Here is a 17,810-nt window from a genome sequence, read left to right on the forward strand (position 1 = left end):
AAGCAGAGATTGCACAGACACAAAGACGCAATAGGAACGGACGAGCGGACGTAACCGCAGAACTCGTCTAAATACGTTGTCTACGTATCGGGTCTGATAGACACACAGATCTGTAGCCTCTAACTACTGTAGAACTACAAATCCCAGCAGGTTAGGATACTACTACTAAATGAAGGGTGCCCCTATGCTGAGCAATGCCCTCTATAGGTCTCTCTGGGTACTGCATAGGAATGTGTCTGATGCTATAAGGGTCATGATTTGGGGGGGGGGGGGGGCACAGATATCAGGGGGAATAACAGTATCAGTGCAATTGTCACTTTGGAATACGCCCCCTACTGCTCGTACTCTGACATTACTGCTCAGCTGCTCCCCATCCGGACACCCCAAATCTCTTACTTCACTGCTACCTGACCACATTAGAGTGCAGCACCCCCTTAGGCCCACCTCTAACTCTATCCCAGGGCTTCTTAGTCTTGCCCCCTTTAAATACCCTCCAGCCCCCCCACATCACCCTAGGCCTGCCCATAACTGTAGAGCGCCCCCTTAGGCTCCCTCTATAACAACTTAACTCAATTGCTCATCTTCCAAACCCCCTCCCCCATTTATCCTTGCCCCCTTTAACCCCCCCCCCCCCACTATTACCAAGTTTGCCCCCCCTGTATGCCCTCACTCTTATCCTCCTGAACACCCCCACAATCCCAGCACCCCCTGACTTTATCACACCCTCAGCCCCCTCCCCCCTTTAAATGCCCCATAATACGGCCGCATTGTCCCAGACCCCCTACCACTAGGTTAGAGCGCCCCCTTAGGCTCCCTCCCCACACCCCTCCCCCCTCTAATAAAGTGTATAGTGAGTATAGGAGCCGTCACTGCCCCCTCCCCCTCCCCCTCCCGGTGCCCCCCCCCCCCCTCCCGGTCCCCTCCGGTGCCCTTTAAATCCCGTACCTGCCGGGAGTGAGACTTGGGCTCGGGCTGCTTGAAGAAGGAGTCGGGCAGCTTCCTCATCCTCATGGGCAGAGTCTGCGGCACGTTTGCGGTTTTGGGGTTCATAACCGCATTAAATAACGCCTCCAGATCGGTCTCCGAGTCCCCCCGCACATGCACGATCTGGTGTCCGGCCGGAGGGGGCTGGGGGGCGGCCGCGGCGTTCTGCTGGGAGGCTCCGGTATCCATGGTGCGGGTGACTGGGGTAGAGCAGGGGGTAAGAGGCTCCCGGGGCTGCGGCGGTCACAGGACGCGGCTCCCGTGCATGTCAGTGTGAACAGTCCCGATCCGTCCGTGCAGGGGCTCCCGGTAAATCCGCCCGGCTCTCCGCGGCCACAGCTCCCGCTCGGCTCCAACTACCAGAAAACTTTCCTCACATCCCGCTGGGACCGCAAAACTTTTTCCCTGGACACGTGATCAACCACAGGCCACGCCCATGCTATGGATGAGCCCGGACAGGGGGCGGAGACTGCGCCTATAACCACGCCCCCTCCCACTCCTGTATATAGGAGAAGAGATAGAAGCGTCACTGAGAAGAAGCTGCGGGTCCGGTGCGGAACTACAACTCCCATCATGCCTTAAGCCTCAGTCAGTGCAAGATGGGAGTTATAGTCCACAGGTTGGAGGGGAACACTGCGACCTATGCTGGGAGTTGTAGTTTTACAACAGTTGGAGTCAGCTGTCAGTGCATGCTGGGAGTTGTAGTTCTGCAACAACTGGAAAGTCACTGGCTGGCGTCAGCTGTCAGTGCATGCTGGGAGTTGTAGTTCTGCAACAACTGGAAAGTCACTGTCTGGCGTCAGCTGTCAGTGCATGCTGGGAGTTGTAGTCCTGCAACAACTGGAAAGTCACTGGCTGGTGTCAGCTGTCAGTGCATGCTGGGAGTTGTAGTTCTGCAACAACTGGAAAGTCACTGGCTGGCGTCAGCTGTCAGTGCATGCTGGGAGTTGTAGTTCTGCAACAACTGGAAAGTCACTGTCTGGCGTCAGCTGTCAGTGCATGCTGGGAGTTGTAGTCCTGCAATAACTGGAAAGCAGCAAGTTGGAGTTAGCGGCTAGTATATGCTGAGAGTTGTAGTTTTACAACAGCTGGAGTTAGCTGTCAGTGCATGCTGGGAGTTGTAGTTTTGCAATAACTGGTTAGCCGCGGGTTAAAGTTTGCTGCCAGTGCATGCTGGGAGTTGTAGTTCTGCAACAGCTGGAGAGACACAGGTTGGTTTAGACCACTAGTGCGCAACCTGCGACCCTCCAGCTGGCACCAAACTACAATTCCCATCATGCCTGGGTACCGTTTGGCTGTTAAGGCATTATGGGAGTTGTAGTTCTCCAGCAGCTGGGCGGCGGCAGGTCGTGCACCCCTGGATTGGCCTGCTATTACACTCTGAAGGAGTAGTGTGGCAGTAGCTGGAAAGCCGCAGCTTGGGTTCTACTGATAGTCCCCCATAGCAACCAATCAGATCCCAGCTTTTATTTTATACAGGACTTTTGAAAAATGAAAGACGTGATCTGATTGGTTCAGTGTCCTATGGGCCACGGAAACTTTTTCCCCACTCTGGGTTGTTCCCCTTGGCTCAGTCCATTATCCCTTCCTTGCTGCGGTATATAGGACTGTTTTGTTTTAAAGGGGTAGTTCACAAAAAAAAAATTTCAAATCAACTGGTGCCAGAAATTTGTAATTTATTTCTACTATAAAATCTCAAGTCTTCCTGTACTTATCAACTGCTGTATGTCCTGCAGGAAGTGGAGTATTCTTTCCAGTCTGACACAGTGCTCCCCTGCTGCCACCTCTGTCCATGTCAGGAACTGTCCAGAGCAGGAGAGGTTTTCTATGTGGATTTGCCACCACTCTGGACAGTTCCTGACATGGACAGAGGTGGCAGCAGAGAGCCCTGTGTCAGATTGGAAAGAATACATCACTTCCTGCAGGACATACAGCAGCTGATAACGACTGGAAGACTTGAGAATTTTTTAATAGAAATAAATTGCAAATCACCAGTTGATTTGAAAGGGGAAAAAAAATAGTGAACTCTTTTAACCTCAAAATGACTGATGTATTTGTGCTTTATTTTACAGTGTGTGAACATAGCCTAAGGGCCCTATTCCACCGGATGATTATCGTTCACATAATCGCTAACGATTAACGATCTCAAAAGACCGCTATTGCGAAAGACCTGAAAACGTTCACTCATTTCCATGGAACAATAATCGTTACTTATGATCGTATTTGCGATAGTTTTTCCTTCACTATTTTTTCGCTATTGCGTTCGTATCTAGTGCGAACGACCGAACGACGTCTTATTCTATGCGAACGATTTGCGAACGAGCAACGATAAAAATAGGTCCAGGTCTTCTAAAGCGATCAACGATTTCTCGTCTGGTCGTTAATCGTTAACTGCAATTCAACCGAACGATTAACGTTTATATTCGAACGATTTAACGATAAACTGAACGATAATCGTCCGGTGGAATAGGGACCTAAGGGTGAGGTCACATTTCCATCTGAAATATCACCATTTGGATGAATGGAACTAATTTTAGTCGCAGTAATTTCTGCAACCTATCTGCAGTGTGTGGACTCACCCCATAAGGCTGACTAGTTGCAGTGCTGGTTCTCTCCTGTTTGTCTAGTCAGGTAAGGGTTCTATCTCTCCTACGCTGTCATCAGGGAGCGGGGAGCTTCCTCATAAGGGTTCATGGCCGGAATGATTGGGGGGTCACATGACTACTGAGGTGGTGTCAGGTAAGCGTACAGGTACTGTCAGGTGACGTGTCTGTACAGTCACATTTGTGACTCATTCTTTTCATTGATGCTACTTATCTTACTAGTCTTATAGTAGCCATGCACTTGAGATAATGGTACTGGTACTGTAACCATTAAAGGGGAACTCTTTTTTTTCCAAATCAACTGGTGTCAGACAGTAATACGGATTTGTAAATTACTTCTATTCAACAATGTCAGGCCTTCCAGTACTTATCAGCTGCTGTATGTCCTGCAGGAAGTGGTGCATTCTTTCCAGTCTGACACAGTGCTCTCTGCTGCCACCTCTGTCCATGTCAGGAACTGTCCAGAGCAGGAGAGGTTTTCTATGGGGATTTGCTTCTACTCTGGACAGTTCCTGACATGGACAGAGGTGGCAGCAGAGAGCACTGTGTCAGACTGGAAAGAATACACCAAAAAGAGAGTATAGAGAGCAGTGCGGTAGTGACCACATGTAGTGCCAGGGGAGCCTGTTACAGGTATGGCACAGCAGGAGAGCTGTGTGCAGCAGTCACCAGAGAAGCAGGTGGACTGATGGACACTGGGGGTCTTAGTTTATCCTTGTAGAGGTCTCTGATCAACAAAGTGGCTTAAAGGGGTTATCCAGTGCTACAAAAAAACATGGCCACTTTTCCCCTTTTCTTGTCTCCAGTTTGGGTGGGGTTTCAAACTCAGTTCCATTTAAGTAAATGGAGCTTAAAGGAGAAGTCCGGTGAAAACTTTTATTAAATTATTGTATTACCCTTTAAAAGTTATACATATCCCCAATATACACTTATTACGGGAAATGCACATAAAGTGCTTTTTTTCCCTGCACTTACTACTGCATCAAGGCTTCACTTCCTGGATAACATGGTGATGTCACTTCCTGGATAACATGGTGATGTCACTTCCTGGATAAGATGGTGATGTCACTTCCTGGATAACATGGTGATGTCACTTCCTGGATAACATGGTGATGTCACGACCCGACTCCCAGAGCTGTGCGGGTTGTGGCTGCTGGAGAGGATGATGGCAGGGGGACACTGAGGGACACAGGGCACTGGAGGGACACTGAGCATCCTCCTGCCATCATCCTCTCCAGCAGCCACAACCCGCACAGCTCTGGGAGTCGGGTCGTGACATCACCATGTTATCCAGGAAGTGACATCGCCATGTTATCCAGGAAGTGACATCGCCATGTTATCCAGGAAGTGACATCGCCATGTTATCCAGGAAGTGACATCGCCATGTTATCCAGGAAGTGACATCGCCATGTTATCCAGGAAGTGACATCACCATGTTATCCAGGAAGTGACATCACCATGTTATCCAGGAAGTGACATCACCATGTTATCCAGGAAGTGACATCACCATGTTATCCAGGAAGTGAAGCCTTGATGCAGTAGTAAGTGCAGGGAAAAAAGCACTTTATAAGCATTTCCCGTAATAAGTGTATATTGGTGATTTGTATAACTTTTAAGGGGTAATACAATAATTTAATAAAGAATTTCGCTGGACTTCTCCTTTAATTGCAAACCACACCTGAACTGGAGACAAGAGAGGGGGAAAAGTGGCCATGTTTTTGTAGCGCTGGATAACCCCTTTAACAAACTACACAGCCTATCCTCCATACCATAGAGAGGCAAGAAGCGCTTTCTGTGCAGAACAGATTGAGCTTGATACACAGTGTTGAGATTGCATACATTGGTGCACGCTCAGTAGGGTCCTACTATAGGCAGGACAGTATGAAGTGTTTTGTATTGGTGGGCCTGCAGGCCTCCATGTTCATCTATTCCTATGGTAAAGTCAGCTTTATTTATAGGAGCACGTCCTGTGTGGTCACTGACAATATGTGACCACTTGCTTGTACCTTTATGATATGTTAACTACAAACATACAAATATGATGGCATTAGTGTCAATGGAGTTTTCCGAATAAAGCTGGTGTATATATAGTGTATATCAGAATACCTGACCTTAAAGGGAATCTGTCACCAGGTTTATGCTGCCTTAAATGAGGGCAGCAAAAACTAGTGACAGAAATGCTGAACAGATGGGTGTATTACTGACATCATTCTGTTCTGCCATTCTCCTAATATGCAGGAGAATAGGATTGTTGCCACACCCCTCCCCCCGCCCTCCAGCTGCTGACTGACAGGTGACTGCCTATACACAGCATGGATAGATAACTGCCAATCAGCAGCTGGTGGGCGGAGTTTTCTGCTTCTCATGAATATCCAGGACTACTGGGCTCATGCACATAAGGGGAAGACCTACCTATTGTCCATGTTATTCAGGAGGAGATCTCTGGATCAGCTGCACAGAACAATATTATATATATATATATATATATATATATATATATATATATATATATATATATATATATATGTGTGTGTGTGACCCCTTTCTTCCCCCAAAAGTGTCTACAATGGTCATCAGTACTGGAGCATGGAACAATGGGGGAAGGTGTCTGGTCTGATGAATAAAATTACATAATGTGGACGGCCGGGTGCGTATGCGTCACTTACCTGGGGAGAGATGGCACCAGGATGCATTATGGGAAGGAGACAAGATGGCCGGGGGCAGTGTGATGGGCAATGTTCTGCTGGAGACCTTATGTCCTGGCATCATGTGGATGTTACTGTGACACCGACCACCTACCTGACCATTATACACCCCCCCCCCCCCCATCATGGTAGCGAGACCCCCTGATGGCAGCGGATAATACCCCAGGGGCCACACTGCAGATATTGTACAGGACAAAGAGATGAAGGTGGTGACTCGGCCTCCAGATTCCCCAGATCTCAGTCCTATCGACCATCTGTGGGATATGCTGGAGAACAAGTCCCATCCATGGAGGCTGCACCTGACCTCATTGCTTTACTTCACTTCAACAGGAAGCCTTCCAACATGGGAACTTGGGATCCTATCAGATACTTATTACTAGAGTTAAAAGGATCTGTCGAGATGTTCCGGTCCGGCAACGTCATATGACCCTGAACGTCCAGCGTTTGATTCCCAGTGGCTGCAGAAGTTGGATGTCATCCTAGGGCTCCCAGAAAAACATGGATACAGCCTATGGACACCAGCCATGCTCCTTGTTGAGCGCTAAAGTATCTAAAGCATAACAGGCCCCACCCCATGGTACACCCCACCCCAACAAACCCCACCCTATAATAAGCCACTCCCTAATTAGCCACGCCCTAATCAACCTGTCCATAGAAAAAATTCCAACTGTTGGCGCCTCTGAATTGGTGACCTTGTCCCGGTGTCAGTATAGCAGGCGCAGGCAGTCGTGCTGTATACTCTACTGTCCATGTAAGGAAGCAATGATAAAAATATAGGCTTAGAATAGGAAGGAGCCAGCTGGCTCAGAGCTTAAATATTCCAATAAAAGGAATGATGCTGAGACTTGGCTGGAAGTCCTGTATGATCTATCTGAGAACTTGAGGAAATCTGGAGATGCATCGGATCTCGGAGATCTTAGACACACGATAGCGGCATTTCCCATAGTAACCTTTCCTTGGATCGGAACAATAGATTGACGGTTCATGTCTGACTCACAAAGCTCTCAAATCCAATAAGAGGATACGAGAAAAATACACCATAGAGTATATAACCAGATCTATCAATGTTTAGTAACCAGTGGGTGACCCCCCAACTGATCATCGGACCACATGGTGGGACGGTTGGGTCATCGCTGATGGTAAGCGCCCTTCTTCTTCTTCACAAGTCTATCTACTTGCCATCATGTCTGATCAGTATCACAGGGGAGTATCTACACCTGGGGTCCAGGGAAGGAAGGAAAACACATTACTCATACATCTTATCGGACGTTCAAAGAAAACATAAGTCAGAGAAGACCCGGGGAACTCGGGAGGGTCACATTCATCATCGGCTCAGTAGGCCTTAGCTGATACATAGCAGCCAAAGGAAATTAAAGGGGTTGTTCAGCCCTTCCGCCCACACAGAGGGTAGGCTATCTGGTATCTTTATCATTATATAGCCCTGCATCCAGCTATAGGCCACCAAGGTAGACAGCAGAAATGCTGGTGGCAGAACCGATCCATCATGGAGGAAGTCTAAAGCATATTTAGAAGGATATACATATATATATATATATATATATATATATATATATATATATATTAGTGATCTTGATGCCCAGGGGCACTCCACCCAATTTTTTTTTTCTTTCAAATCAACTGGTGTCAAAAAGTTATATAGATTTATAATTTACTTCTATTAAAAAATCTGAAGTCTTCCAGTACTTATTAGCTGCTGTATGTCCTGTAGTGGTGTATTCTCTCCAGTATGGCTCAGTGCTCTCTGCTGCCACCTCTGTCAGGAACTGTCCAGCGCAGTGGCAAATCCCCATAGAAAACATCTCCTGCTCTGGACAGTTCCTGACATTGACAGAGGTGGCAGCAGAGAGCGCTGTGTCAGACTGGAAAGAATACACCACTTCATGCAGGACATACAGCAGCTGATAAGTACTGGGAGACTGGAGTTTTTTTTAATAGAAGTAAATTAAAAATCTATATAACTTTTGGACACCAGTTGATTTGCAAGAATTTTTTTTTGTTTGCAAGAGTTCCCCTTTTAGGCAGTGCTGGATAATAATGGTGGCCACACTCAATACACACACTATAGGCAAGGTTTGGCCATTGTCACTTAGAGGTGTACTCACATTTTGTTGCCAGGTGTTAATGGCTGAGTGCTGAGTTATTTTGAGGGCAGACACCAAATTGACACTGTTATACAAGGGGCGCACTGACTACTTTACATTCCATCCCAGTGTCTGATCTTCAGAGTTCCCCTTTATACACCTATAATAAAATATTTTTAAAAATGTGAAGGGTGTACTGACTTTTGTAAAAATACTGTATATATACATACATGTTTCAATGCCCCTCAGCTGTAACAGACCCTTTCCATATAGAGAATGCAGACCACCAGATAGATCGATATAAATAATAGGATCACCGCAGCACTCAAGATATAGGGGGAGATTTATCAAACATGGTGTAAAGTGAAACTGGCTCAGTTGCCCCTAGCAACCAATCAGATTCCACCTTTCATTTTCCAAAGAGTCTGTGAGGAATGAAAGGTGGAATCTGATTGGTTGCTAGGGGCAACTGAGCCAGTTTCACTTTCCACCATGTTAGATAAATCTCTTCCATAGTGTACAAAAAAATGTGGTTTATTTAGCCCAACACCAGAATGTTTGGATCTCGCTATGAGATCTTTATCAAGCAGTACAAGATCTCATAGCAAAATCGAAATGTTGTGATGTTGGGCTAAATAAACCACATTTTGCTGCGGTGATCCTGCTGTTTATATACATCAGTACCCATGGTTGCAGGGGTGTACGCTGCTGGGCATCGGCTAATTTTATCAAAGGAGTTCTGCTGTCAGGGACACATGACAGGTGAGGCCCTGCACTGGCACCCACCCCACTGTCCCTGCCTATTTACCACAATCTGCCCTAGGCGGCAGTGGGTAACTGGGCGACAGTCCCTGACCTGAATTACTGAAACACAAAAATGAGGACAAGATAAATGAAAACAATAATCTCAGGGTCAGCTAGTCATGGCAAGACCAAGGAACCCTTTCACAGGTGCGCCCCTAGCAACCGGCCGGCTGACCTTTGCGAATTTGGTGTTGGCATCTGCCGTAGGCCAGCTGTATGCTCCAGCATTGTTGGGAGCCAAGCCTGAAGGCCGGCTTCTGACAGCTGCATTCCACATCTTTTTCTTTACCAGATGGATAGATAGGAAATAGATGAGAGTAATGCTACATTTACACGAAGCGATAATTCGCCCAATCGATCGTTTAACGATTTTGTAGCAATGACTTGGTTTTCATAACGATCAGCGTTTAGACAAATAAATCGTTAGAAAATGTGTAAGAAAAATTGTTATTGCGATCGTTTTTAAGATCGTTTAAGCCCATCTTTTATATAGGGTGAATCTTTGAAAGACTTTTTACACGAGGCGATCTGCGAATTTTTAGCGAACGACGAACGATGATTTAAGAACATGTTATGGTGGTTTTACACGGAGCGATTTATCGTTCGAATTTGCACGATAACGGTCAAATTCAAACCATAATCGTACGTGTAAACGCCGCGAACGATCAAGCGACGAGCGAAAAATAGTTCATTTTGATCTTTCAACAACTTCTCAAATCGTCGTTGATCGTTCGCAAAAAATTCGCAGATCGTTTCATACAAACAGTCTTTCAACGGCTTCACCTATGTATGAGTAAAATCTTCAATATAAATTATTGAAACGTTAAGCGATCGCAAAAGATTTTTCCGTACGATGTATCGTTCCGTGTAAACGCTGATCGTTATGAAAAAAACATCGTTCATTCTAAATCGTTAATCGTGCGGTCAGGTGAAAGTACCATTAAAAGATCAAAATGAACGATTTTTCACTCATTGCTTGATCGTTTGCTGTGTTTACATGGAACGATTATCGCTCAATGCGATCGTTTTTGCGAAAATTCGAACGATAATCGTTCTGTGTAAACGCAGCAATAAATGGATAGATGAGAGAGAGATAGATAGATAGATAGATAGATAGATAGGAGATAGATAGATAGATAGATAGATAGATAGGAGATAGATAGATAGATAGATAATTGATAGATAGATAGGAGATAGATAGATAGATACAGTGGCGTAGCTACCGCGGTCGCGGCGGTCGCCGCCGCGACCGGGCCCGCCACGAAGGGGGGCCCACGGGGCCCCCAGGGCCCTGCGAGGCCCTCCCGATCAATCACTCTTGTGACCGCAAGCATTGTTTTACTTGCGGTCACAAGAGTCCGGCTCCGTCTTCCCCCGGCTGCTGCGCGGCTGCCGGTGATGTCACGTCTTATCCCGGCAGCGCGCACATCCCAGAGCTCCCTGCGTGCCTTGGGCCCTGACTTCCGGTTCCGGCGCGCAGGGAGCTCTGGGATGCGCGCGCTGCCAGGGATAAGACGCAACATCACCGGCAGCCGCGCAGCAGCCGGGGACAGACCAGGAGGAGTGAGGATCAACGTGGGAGCGCGTTGTCAGGTGAGTTAAGTTTTGTTTTGTTTTTTTATCAGCCTGCAGGGTGGGGGGAAAGAGGGGGGGAACTATGAGGGTGGGGGGGGGGGGGAAAGAGGGGGGGAACTATGAGGGTGGGGGGAAAGAGGGGGGGCATCTATGAGGGTGGGGGGAAAGAGGGGGCATCTATGAGGGTGGGGGGGGGGGAGGGGGGCATCTATGAGGGTGGGGGAGAAGAGGGGGCATCTATGAGGGTTGGGGGAAAGGGGGGCATCTATGAGGGTGGGGGGGAGAGGGGGGCATCTATGAGGGTGGGGGGGGGAGAGGGGGGCATCTATGAGGGTTGGGGGAAAGAGGGGGGCATCTATGAGGGTGGGGGGAAAGGGGGGCATCTATGAGGGTGGGGGGAAAGAGGGGGGCATCTATGAGGGTGGGGGGAAAGAGGGGGGCATCTATGAGGGTGGGGGGAAAGGGGGGCATGATAGATAGATAGATAGATAGATAGATAGGAGATAGATAGATAGGGAGATAGAGAGATAGATAGATAGAAGATAGATAGATAGATAGATAGATAGATAGATAGATAGATAGATAGATAGATAGATAAAAGTTCTCCACTATCTCTTCTCTATGAATTTGGGATCCGTCTCCTTCTCTCTTGGATTCTGCTGGGAGATACTGTACAGTGTGAACTTGCAGAAAGTTTTCCCATGTTGCTCTGAATTAGCATAACTAGTGTTAAGATGATAATCTCTCTTGAGAGCAAAGAGAGAAGCGGTTTGCCAGGATATATTGCAGTGAGTCATACAACAAACATAAAAGACTTGGATCCGCTCCAGAACAAACAGGAAGACTTTTACTTTCATATTATTCTTATCCTGCAAGAAATTCATTACAGATACTGACCTGATAAGACTGGCATCAAATGGCGTTATCTATTATCTGGGTGTAGTATCAGCGTCTTCTACATCACAGCTAGTCACCACTTCTGTCACTGACACTGACTGGTAGTCCAGAGGGGAATACATATTATTCCTGGTGGGATAGAGTACAATAACTAGTCATATATTCCTGGTGGGATAGAGTACAATAACTAGTCATATATTCCTGGTGGGATAGAGTACAATAACTAGTCATATATTCCTGGTGGGATAGGGTACAATAACTAATCATATATTCCTGGTGGGATAGGGTACAATAACTAGTCATATATTCCTGGTGGGATAGAGTACAATAACTAGTCAATGAGAGATTGGTAAAAACACTGCTTATTGTTGGTTTCATATTTCATGGCGACATGGGGACATGGCGGCACAGATCACTAGGGACATGGCAGCACAGAATATTAGGGACATGGTGGGACAGATCATTAGGGACATGGCGGCACGGAATATTAGGGACATGGCAGCACAGATCATTAGGGACATGGTGGCACAGATCATTAGGGGCATGGCGGCACAGACCATTAGGGACATGGCTGCACAGATCATTAGGGACATGGCGGCACAGATTATTAGGGACATGGCGGCACAGATCATTAGGGACATGGCGGCACAAATCATTAGGGAAATGGTGGGACAGATCATTAGGGACATGGTGGCACAGATCATTAGGGACATGGCGGCACAGATTATTAGGGACATGGTGGCACAGATCACTAGGGGCATGGTGGCACAGATCACTAGGGGCATGGTGGCACAGATCATTAGGGACATGGCGGCACAGATTATTAGGGACATGGTGGCACAGATCATTAGGGACATGGCTGCACAGATCATTAGGGACATGGCGGCACAAATCATTAGGGAAATGGTGGGACAGATCATTAGGGACATGGTGGCACAGATCATTAGGGACATGGCGGCACAGATTATTAGGGACATGGTGGCACAGATCACTAGGGGCATGGTGGCACAGATCACTAGGGGCATGGTGGCACAGATCTCTAGGGACATGGTGTCACAAATTATTGGTGCATTGTGGTCCAGATCAATAGGGCCAAGATGGCACAGATCAATCAGTAGTACAGATTATTGGGGGCATGGTGGCACAGAGCTTTAGGGCTTGGGTTTGCAGATCAATAGGGCAGCATGGTGTTGCAGTTTATTAGGGCACAATGAGGCAGGTAATTACATCATGGTGGCGTAATACAATAGGGGGCAGTGACACAGTGGCACCATTAAATAATTTTTTTTCACTTCCCTGAAGATGTGCCCATGTACCCAGCAGCCAATCGCTGTCGGTCAAACATCTGACGGGATGCAGCACCCTGACCTTCCCTTTAGTGACCATTATGGGGTCTAAAAGGTGAAATCCCTGCAAGGAACATCTGGTGAGTGCAGTAAAACCTTCACCAGGACCCAGTCCATATATCTGGCAGCAGGTCATATAAAAAGCTGCCCTGAGTTCCCACCAAGCTTCCCTCCCACCAATGTGACATTGGGGACATCTCAGAAGACCCTGAAGACGCACTGGAGTGAATGCTGAGCCCCTCTCCAGGAGATTAGACTGCTCCACAAACACCATGTTGATTTAATGGGCTCTATATTGTGTGAGAAGAGGTAAAGAACCTGGGAAAGATAAACGGACGGCCGTTCCCAGCACTCCTCCAATCTCAAGCTGTCCTCTGCTCCTGGGGTCCTGGAGAAGACAACAGGAAAAGATGATGGCTGGATAAACATCGCAAACTGGGATCTCCTCAAAGCTGAGTCAACAGCGCGATAAGCACACACACCTTATCATTTATTTACCCCGGGGTAGAATGTCAGGGATTTCACCCGGTTGTCACTGACAACTTCGGCCCAAGACTTTACACGAACCTACAAAAACTTGGTATCTTGCTGTTTTATAGCGGAGACACCTGCCATGCTAAAAATATGGGGGGGGGGATTTATCAAACATGGTGTAAAGTGAAACTGGCTCAGTTGCCCCTAGCAACCAATCAGATTCCACCTTTCATTCCTCACAGACTCCATGGAAAATGAAAGGTGGAATCTGATTGGTTGCTAGGGGCAACTGAGCCAGTTTCACTTTACACCATGTTTGATTAATCTCCCTCATGGTGCCCATGGTCCAGGTGATCAGATGATTGTGACCAGAGATAAGCGAATTTGCCAAAGTTCGGGTTCGTATGAACCTGAACTATCGGCATCTGATTCCCGCTGTCTGCAGCCTCCGTGAACAGGGTGGATACAGCCATACAGACTGCCTGGAAAACTGGGATACAGACATTGGCATAGGCTGTATCTCAGTTTTCCAGGCGGTCCTCAGGCTGTATCCACCCTGTTTACGGAGCGGGCAGACAGCGGGCCGATAGTTCAGGTTCATACGAACCTGAACTTTGGCAATTTCGCTCATCTCTAATTGTGACTGGTGTGGTCAACTATTACTGGTGTAAGCCTATGCCCCGAGTGCTCAATGCCAGGGCAGTGCCAACAAGCCACTCTGCCAGGACCTGGGTATTAGAAAAAGGACTGGGGCAAATAACTGAATGTTTGCCCCAGATAAAGTATCCATGACAAATGCATGGTGTGACCCTCTTCTGTATTACATATGGACAGGGGTCGAGGTCATCTGGCGGTCTAGTTTTCTCTTTAAACAATGCATATAGTTTTTTTTTCTGAAATTTTACTTTTAGAGCAAGTGGGATTTTTTTTTATTTTTTACATTTTTTGGGGTTTTATATACCAGGCTCGATTTACGCTACCGTCAAGCTCTCCATTTTCCTGCTCTGCGTTGCTGCCATCAGAGCCGTCCCCTGTGGGCGCTCATGTAAATGTTCCCTTTCACACATGTGTATTGTCTGTCTGGACTGGGGAGGCAGATCACATCAGTTATAGAGGTGATGAACTCTCTGCATTTGATTACCGTCGGCTGAAGAAGTTGGATGCAGATCTAGGGAGTCCTGGAAAACATGTGCGCTGGAGCCTCCCGCTGAGGGTAGTAGTAGGTGGTAGTACTGGGTAGGACCCGGGTAGCCAGTTGCCAGATGTTAGGTCACGGTATTGGCACGAGGGGAGCTGACTAACCCACTGGATCCTGACCATGCGGGGCCCGAGCAATTCTTTGTTGTCCCTAGTCAAGGCACCAATAACTAGACTAATGCCAGGGTTCAGAAACAACGGTAGTTGTGCGTTTATTATTACGGAGGTAACCAATAGCAACAGTCTCTCTGGATGCAACCAGGATTGGGGCAGACTTGCATATAACTGAGGAATGGGTGATGCTGCAATAGGCTGTGATGGTAGCGTTACTTGAAGGAAGGAGACTGAATGGTGGGAGTAGTAGTGCCGGAAATATGATACTGGGCGGAATGGAATGGATTGGATTGAACTGGATACTTGCTGTTGATGAGAATAGATGGTGAGAAGAGTAATGACTGAAGAACGACACCCAGATCTGAATATGAGAATCTTGAGAATGAGGAAGGTCCCGACTGGACCGGAGTACTTCTGGTTAGCACTGGAGCTGGTATCGCGGAGTTGCGGCCTTGTACCACAGGAGCAGCAGAGCACACGTCCTTCTCCCCTGAAGGTGGAGAGAGGAATCTCTGGTAGACAGGAAGTGACACAGCATCCCCAGCCAAAGCTCGACGGCTATTGGGGTTAGTATGGCAGGCGGGGAAAGTCACGTGACACCAAGCCCATTGCATCATCACACCATTGAACACTGATAAATGAATGTGCATAAAGAAATAAATGAAATATCAGAGCTGAATACTGAGAGGGGTGACATAACATACACAGTTTGCAGTGGGACCACTTTTCCAGAACAGGAATAACCATACTAAAGATGCAGACACAAACTTACAGACAAATACTCTGTTCTGGGACACTGCACATGGATACAGACATAAGCCATAGGTTATATCCATGTTTTCCCAGGACTCCCCAGGCCTGCATCCAACTTCTTCAGCGAGCTATACAACTTGATATACAACTATATGCAACCTATAGATAAAATATACATCAGCTATGTCCCGGGGCGCTGCCAGCAAAGGGGCCCACTCCTACCTATCTAACCTATCTAACTACCTATCTAACTTGAGCAGCCCCCGCTAATCAAATGCCGAACGTTTGGGTTCAGATGGACTCGAACCCGAACCTGGTTTGCTCATCTCTATTAGTAATGGCAGGGCCCCTCGATGGTTGGTGTTGGCCCCTGAGGAAGTTGTAAAGCTATGAGAAGACTGTTTTAGTCATATAGCTTGGACATTACAAGGAAGGGTCGGTTAGGACAGCTGTGGTGAGATCATAGATTACTATGACATCATAAGAAAATTTCTCTTGCTTTGACATCACAGGTGTGTTTCAGCCAGGAAAGCTACTGCGACATCACTTGGTTGTATAAGAGTACTCCGGCAATTTTTTTTTCTTTTGAATCAACAGGTGTCAGAAAATTTTACAGATTTGTAGGTTATTTCTATTTAAAAATCTCCAGTCTTCCAGTATTTATCAGCTGCTGTATGTCCTACAGGAAGTGATGTATTCTTTCCAGTCTGACACTGTACTCTCTGCTGCCACCTCTGTCCATGTCAGGAACTGTGCAGAGCAGGAGAGGTTTTCTATGAGGATTTGCTGCTGCTCTGGGCAGTTCCTGACATGGACAGAGGTGGCAGGAGAGAGCACTGTGTCAGACTGGAAATAATACACCACTTCCTGCAGGACATACAGCCGCTGATAAGTACTGGAAGACTTGAGATGTTTAATGAAGTAATAAAGTAAAATTACAAATCTATATAACTTTTGGAGATCCCCTTTAAATGGGGATGCAGTCAGACACCTCTACTTGCTTTGAGAACAAAAGACTTGGGTGTTAAAATTCGACATAGAGGACCAGTCCTGTCCTATGTTTAACAGACAATTTATTGATGTGAATGGGCACCGTGTAATGCCTCGTTTACCCTGTGGGGGTGCTGCAGAGAAATTCAACTCTTACTATCTAGTTGTAGACGATCACTGAGGGTCACAGCACTTTTCTGACAAGTAAAGATTATCCAAAGTAGAGAACCCCTTTAATAAAGACATGTCTCAGCTACCACCATACTTTGTAGTAGCATTTATCTAAGGGTACTATTACACAGAACTGTAATAGTTCCGTGTAATAAACACAATGATCAGCCGATGACAACGATCATTGGCTGATCGTTGATAAAGATTGGGACCTACACTTGTCGGTCGCCGACCGCGCATCACTATGTGTAATAGCAGTGCGCGGCCGGCGGCTGACGATTTCCAAACTGCATACATTACCTATCCATGCTGCAGGGCTCCTCTTGTGGTCTTCTTCTCCCTGGGTGCCGACCGCTGCAGCTTCAGAGCGGCCTGTCTGAGCTGACAGGCCACTCAGCCAATCACAGGCCGGGACCGCCGCGGCCAGTGGTTGGCTTAGCGGCCTGTCAGCTGAGACAGGCCGCTCTGAAGCTGCAGTGTGCGGGACCCGGGGAGAAGCAGACAGCAAGAGGAGCCCTGCAGCATGGATAGGTAATGTATACAGTTTAAGCAAGGGCTGCATAGACATCAGTAAATCATTATCGGGCCGAGTAATAGGCCCAGTAAACGAGCACCGACCTAGCAGACCGGCGCTCGTTCACAGTTATTATCGGGCCCCCATCGGCCCGTGTAATACTACCCTAAATCCTTGTCATGAGATAAGTGCTCGGCAAGGGATTTATTGAAAACTTGTGTGAGTTGCCATAGCACTTATAGCAACAAAAAATGGCGCCCTGAATTCTGAAAAGCCGAAGCCGTAGTGATGCAGAACAATAACAGGGCCTGCGAGCGGGTGTGGATTGTGTCAGCCAGAACAGGAAGATAAATAAAGCTTGTAGGATGGAGGAGCGGGCAGGCCCGTGCTTGTCAGCATCATCGGCCCCGACCTCGTATTATCCAAGATTCACAGCTCAGGTTTTAAGTAGCGTTCTAGCAGGGGGTAAACACCACACAGGCTTTATTGTACGTGGAGCCATTCAGGAGGAAATGTTGACATTGCTTTACTTTACTATTATCAAGGTTTTTATGATTCCATCTTCAAACAATAAGCTATTG

At 47.2% G+C, this 17,810-nt stretch overlaps 1 protein-coding gene and 1 long non-coding RNA gene across 2 annotated transcripts in view; both read right to left on the bottom strand.

Annotated features, from left to right (window-relative positions):
• Window positions 1-1,383, bottom strand: part of YAP1 (Yes1 associated transcriptional regulator) — a 37,061-nt gene extending 35,678 nt beyond the window's left edge. Inside the window, exon 1 of the mRNA XM_069972894.1 lies at window positions 946-1,383. Coding sequence (XP_069828995.1) covers window positions 946-1,173 — 228 coding nt within the window. The 5' untranslated portion in view covers window positions 1,174-1,383. The remainder of the gene's footprint in view (window positions 1-945) is intronic.
• A 5,958-nt stretch (window positions 1,384-7,341) lies between these two features.
• Window positions 7,342-13,636, bottom strand: LOC138793407 (uncharacterized). Its single transcript, XR_011363255.1, has 5 exons — window positions 13,499-13,636; window positions 13,335-13,404; window positions 11,671-11,799; window positions 8,416-8,554; window positions 7,342-7,509 (listed from the first exon to the last, which is right to left on the bottom strand). It is a non-coding gene; the product is annotated as an uncharacterized lncRNA (long non-coding RNA).
• Between the last annotated feature and the right edge of the window lie 4,174 nt (window positions 13,637-17,810).

This window comes from Dendropsophus ebraccatus, chromosome 5 (assembly GCF_027789765.1).
Source record: "Dendropsophus ebraccatus isolate aDenEbr1 chromosome 5, aDenEbr1.pat, whole genome shotgun sequence".
NCBI classification, from domain to species: domain Eukaryota; kingdom Metazoa; phylum Chordata; class Amphibia; order Anura; family Hylidae; genus Dendropsophus; species Dendropsophus ebraccatus.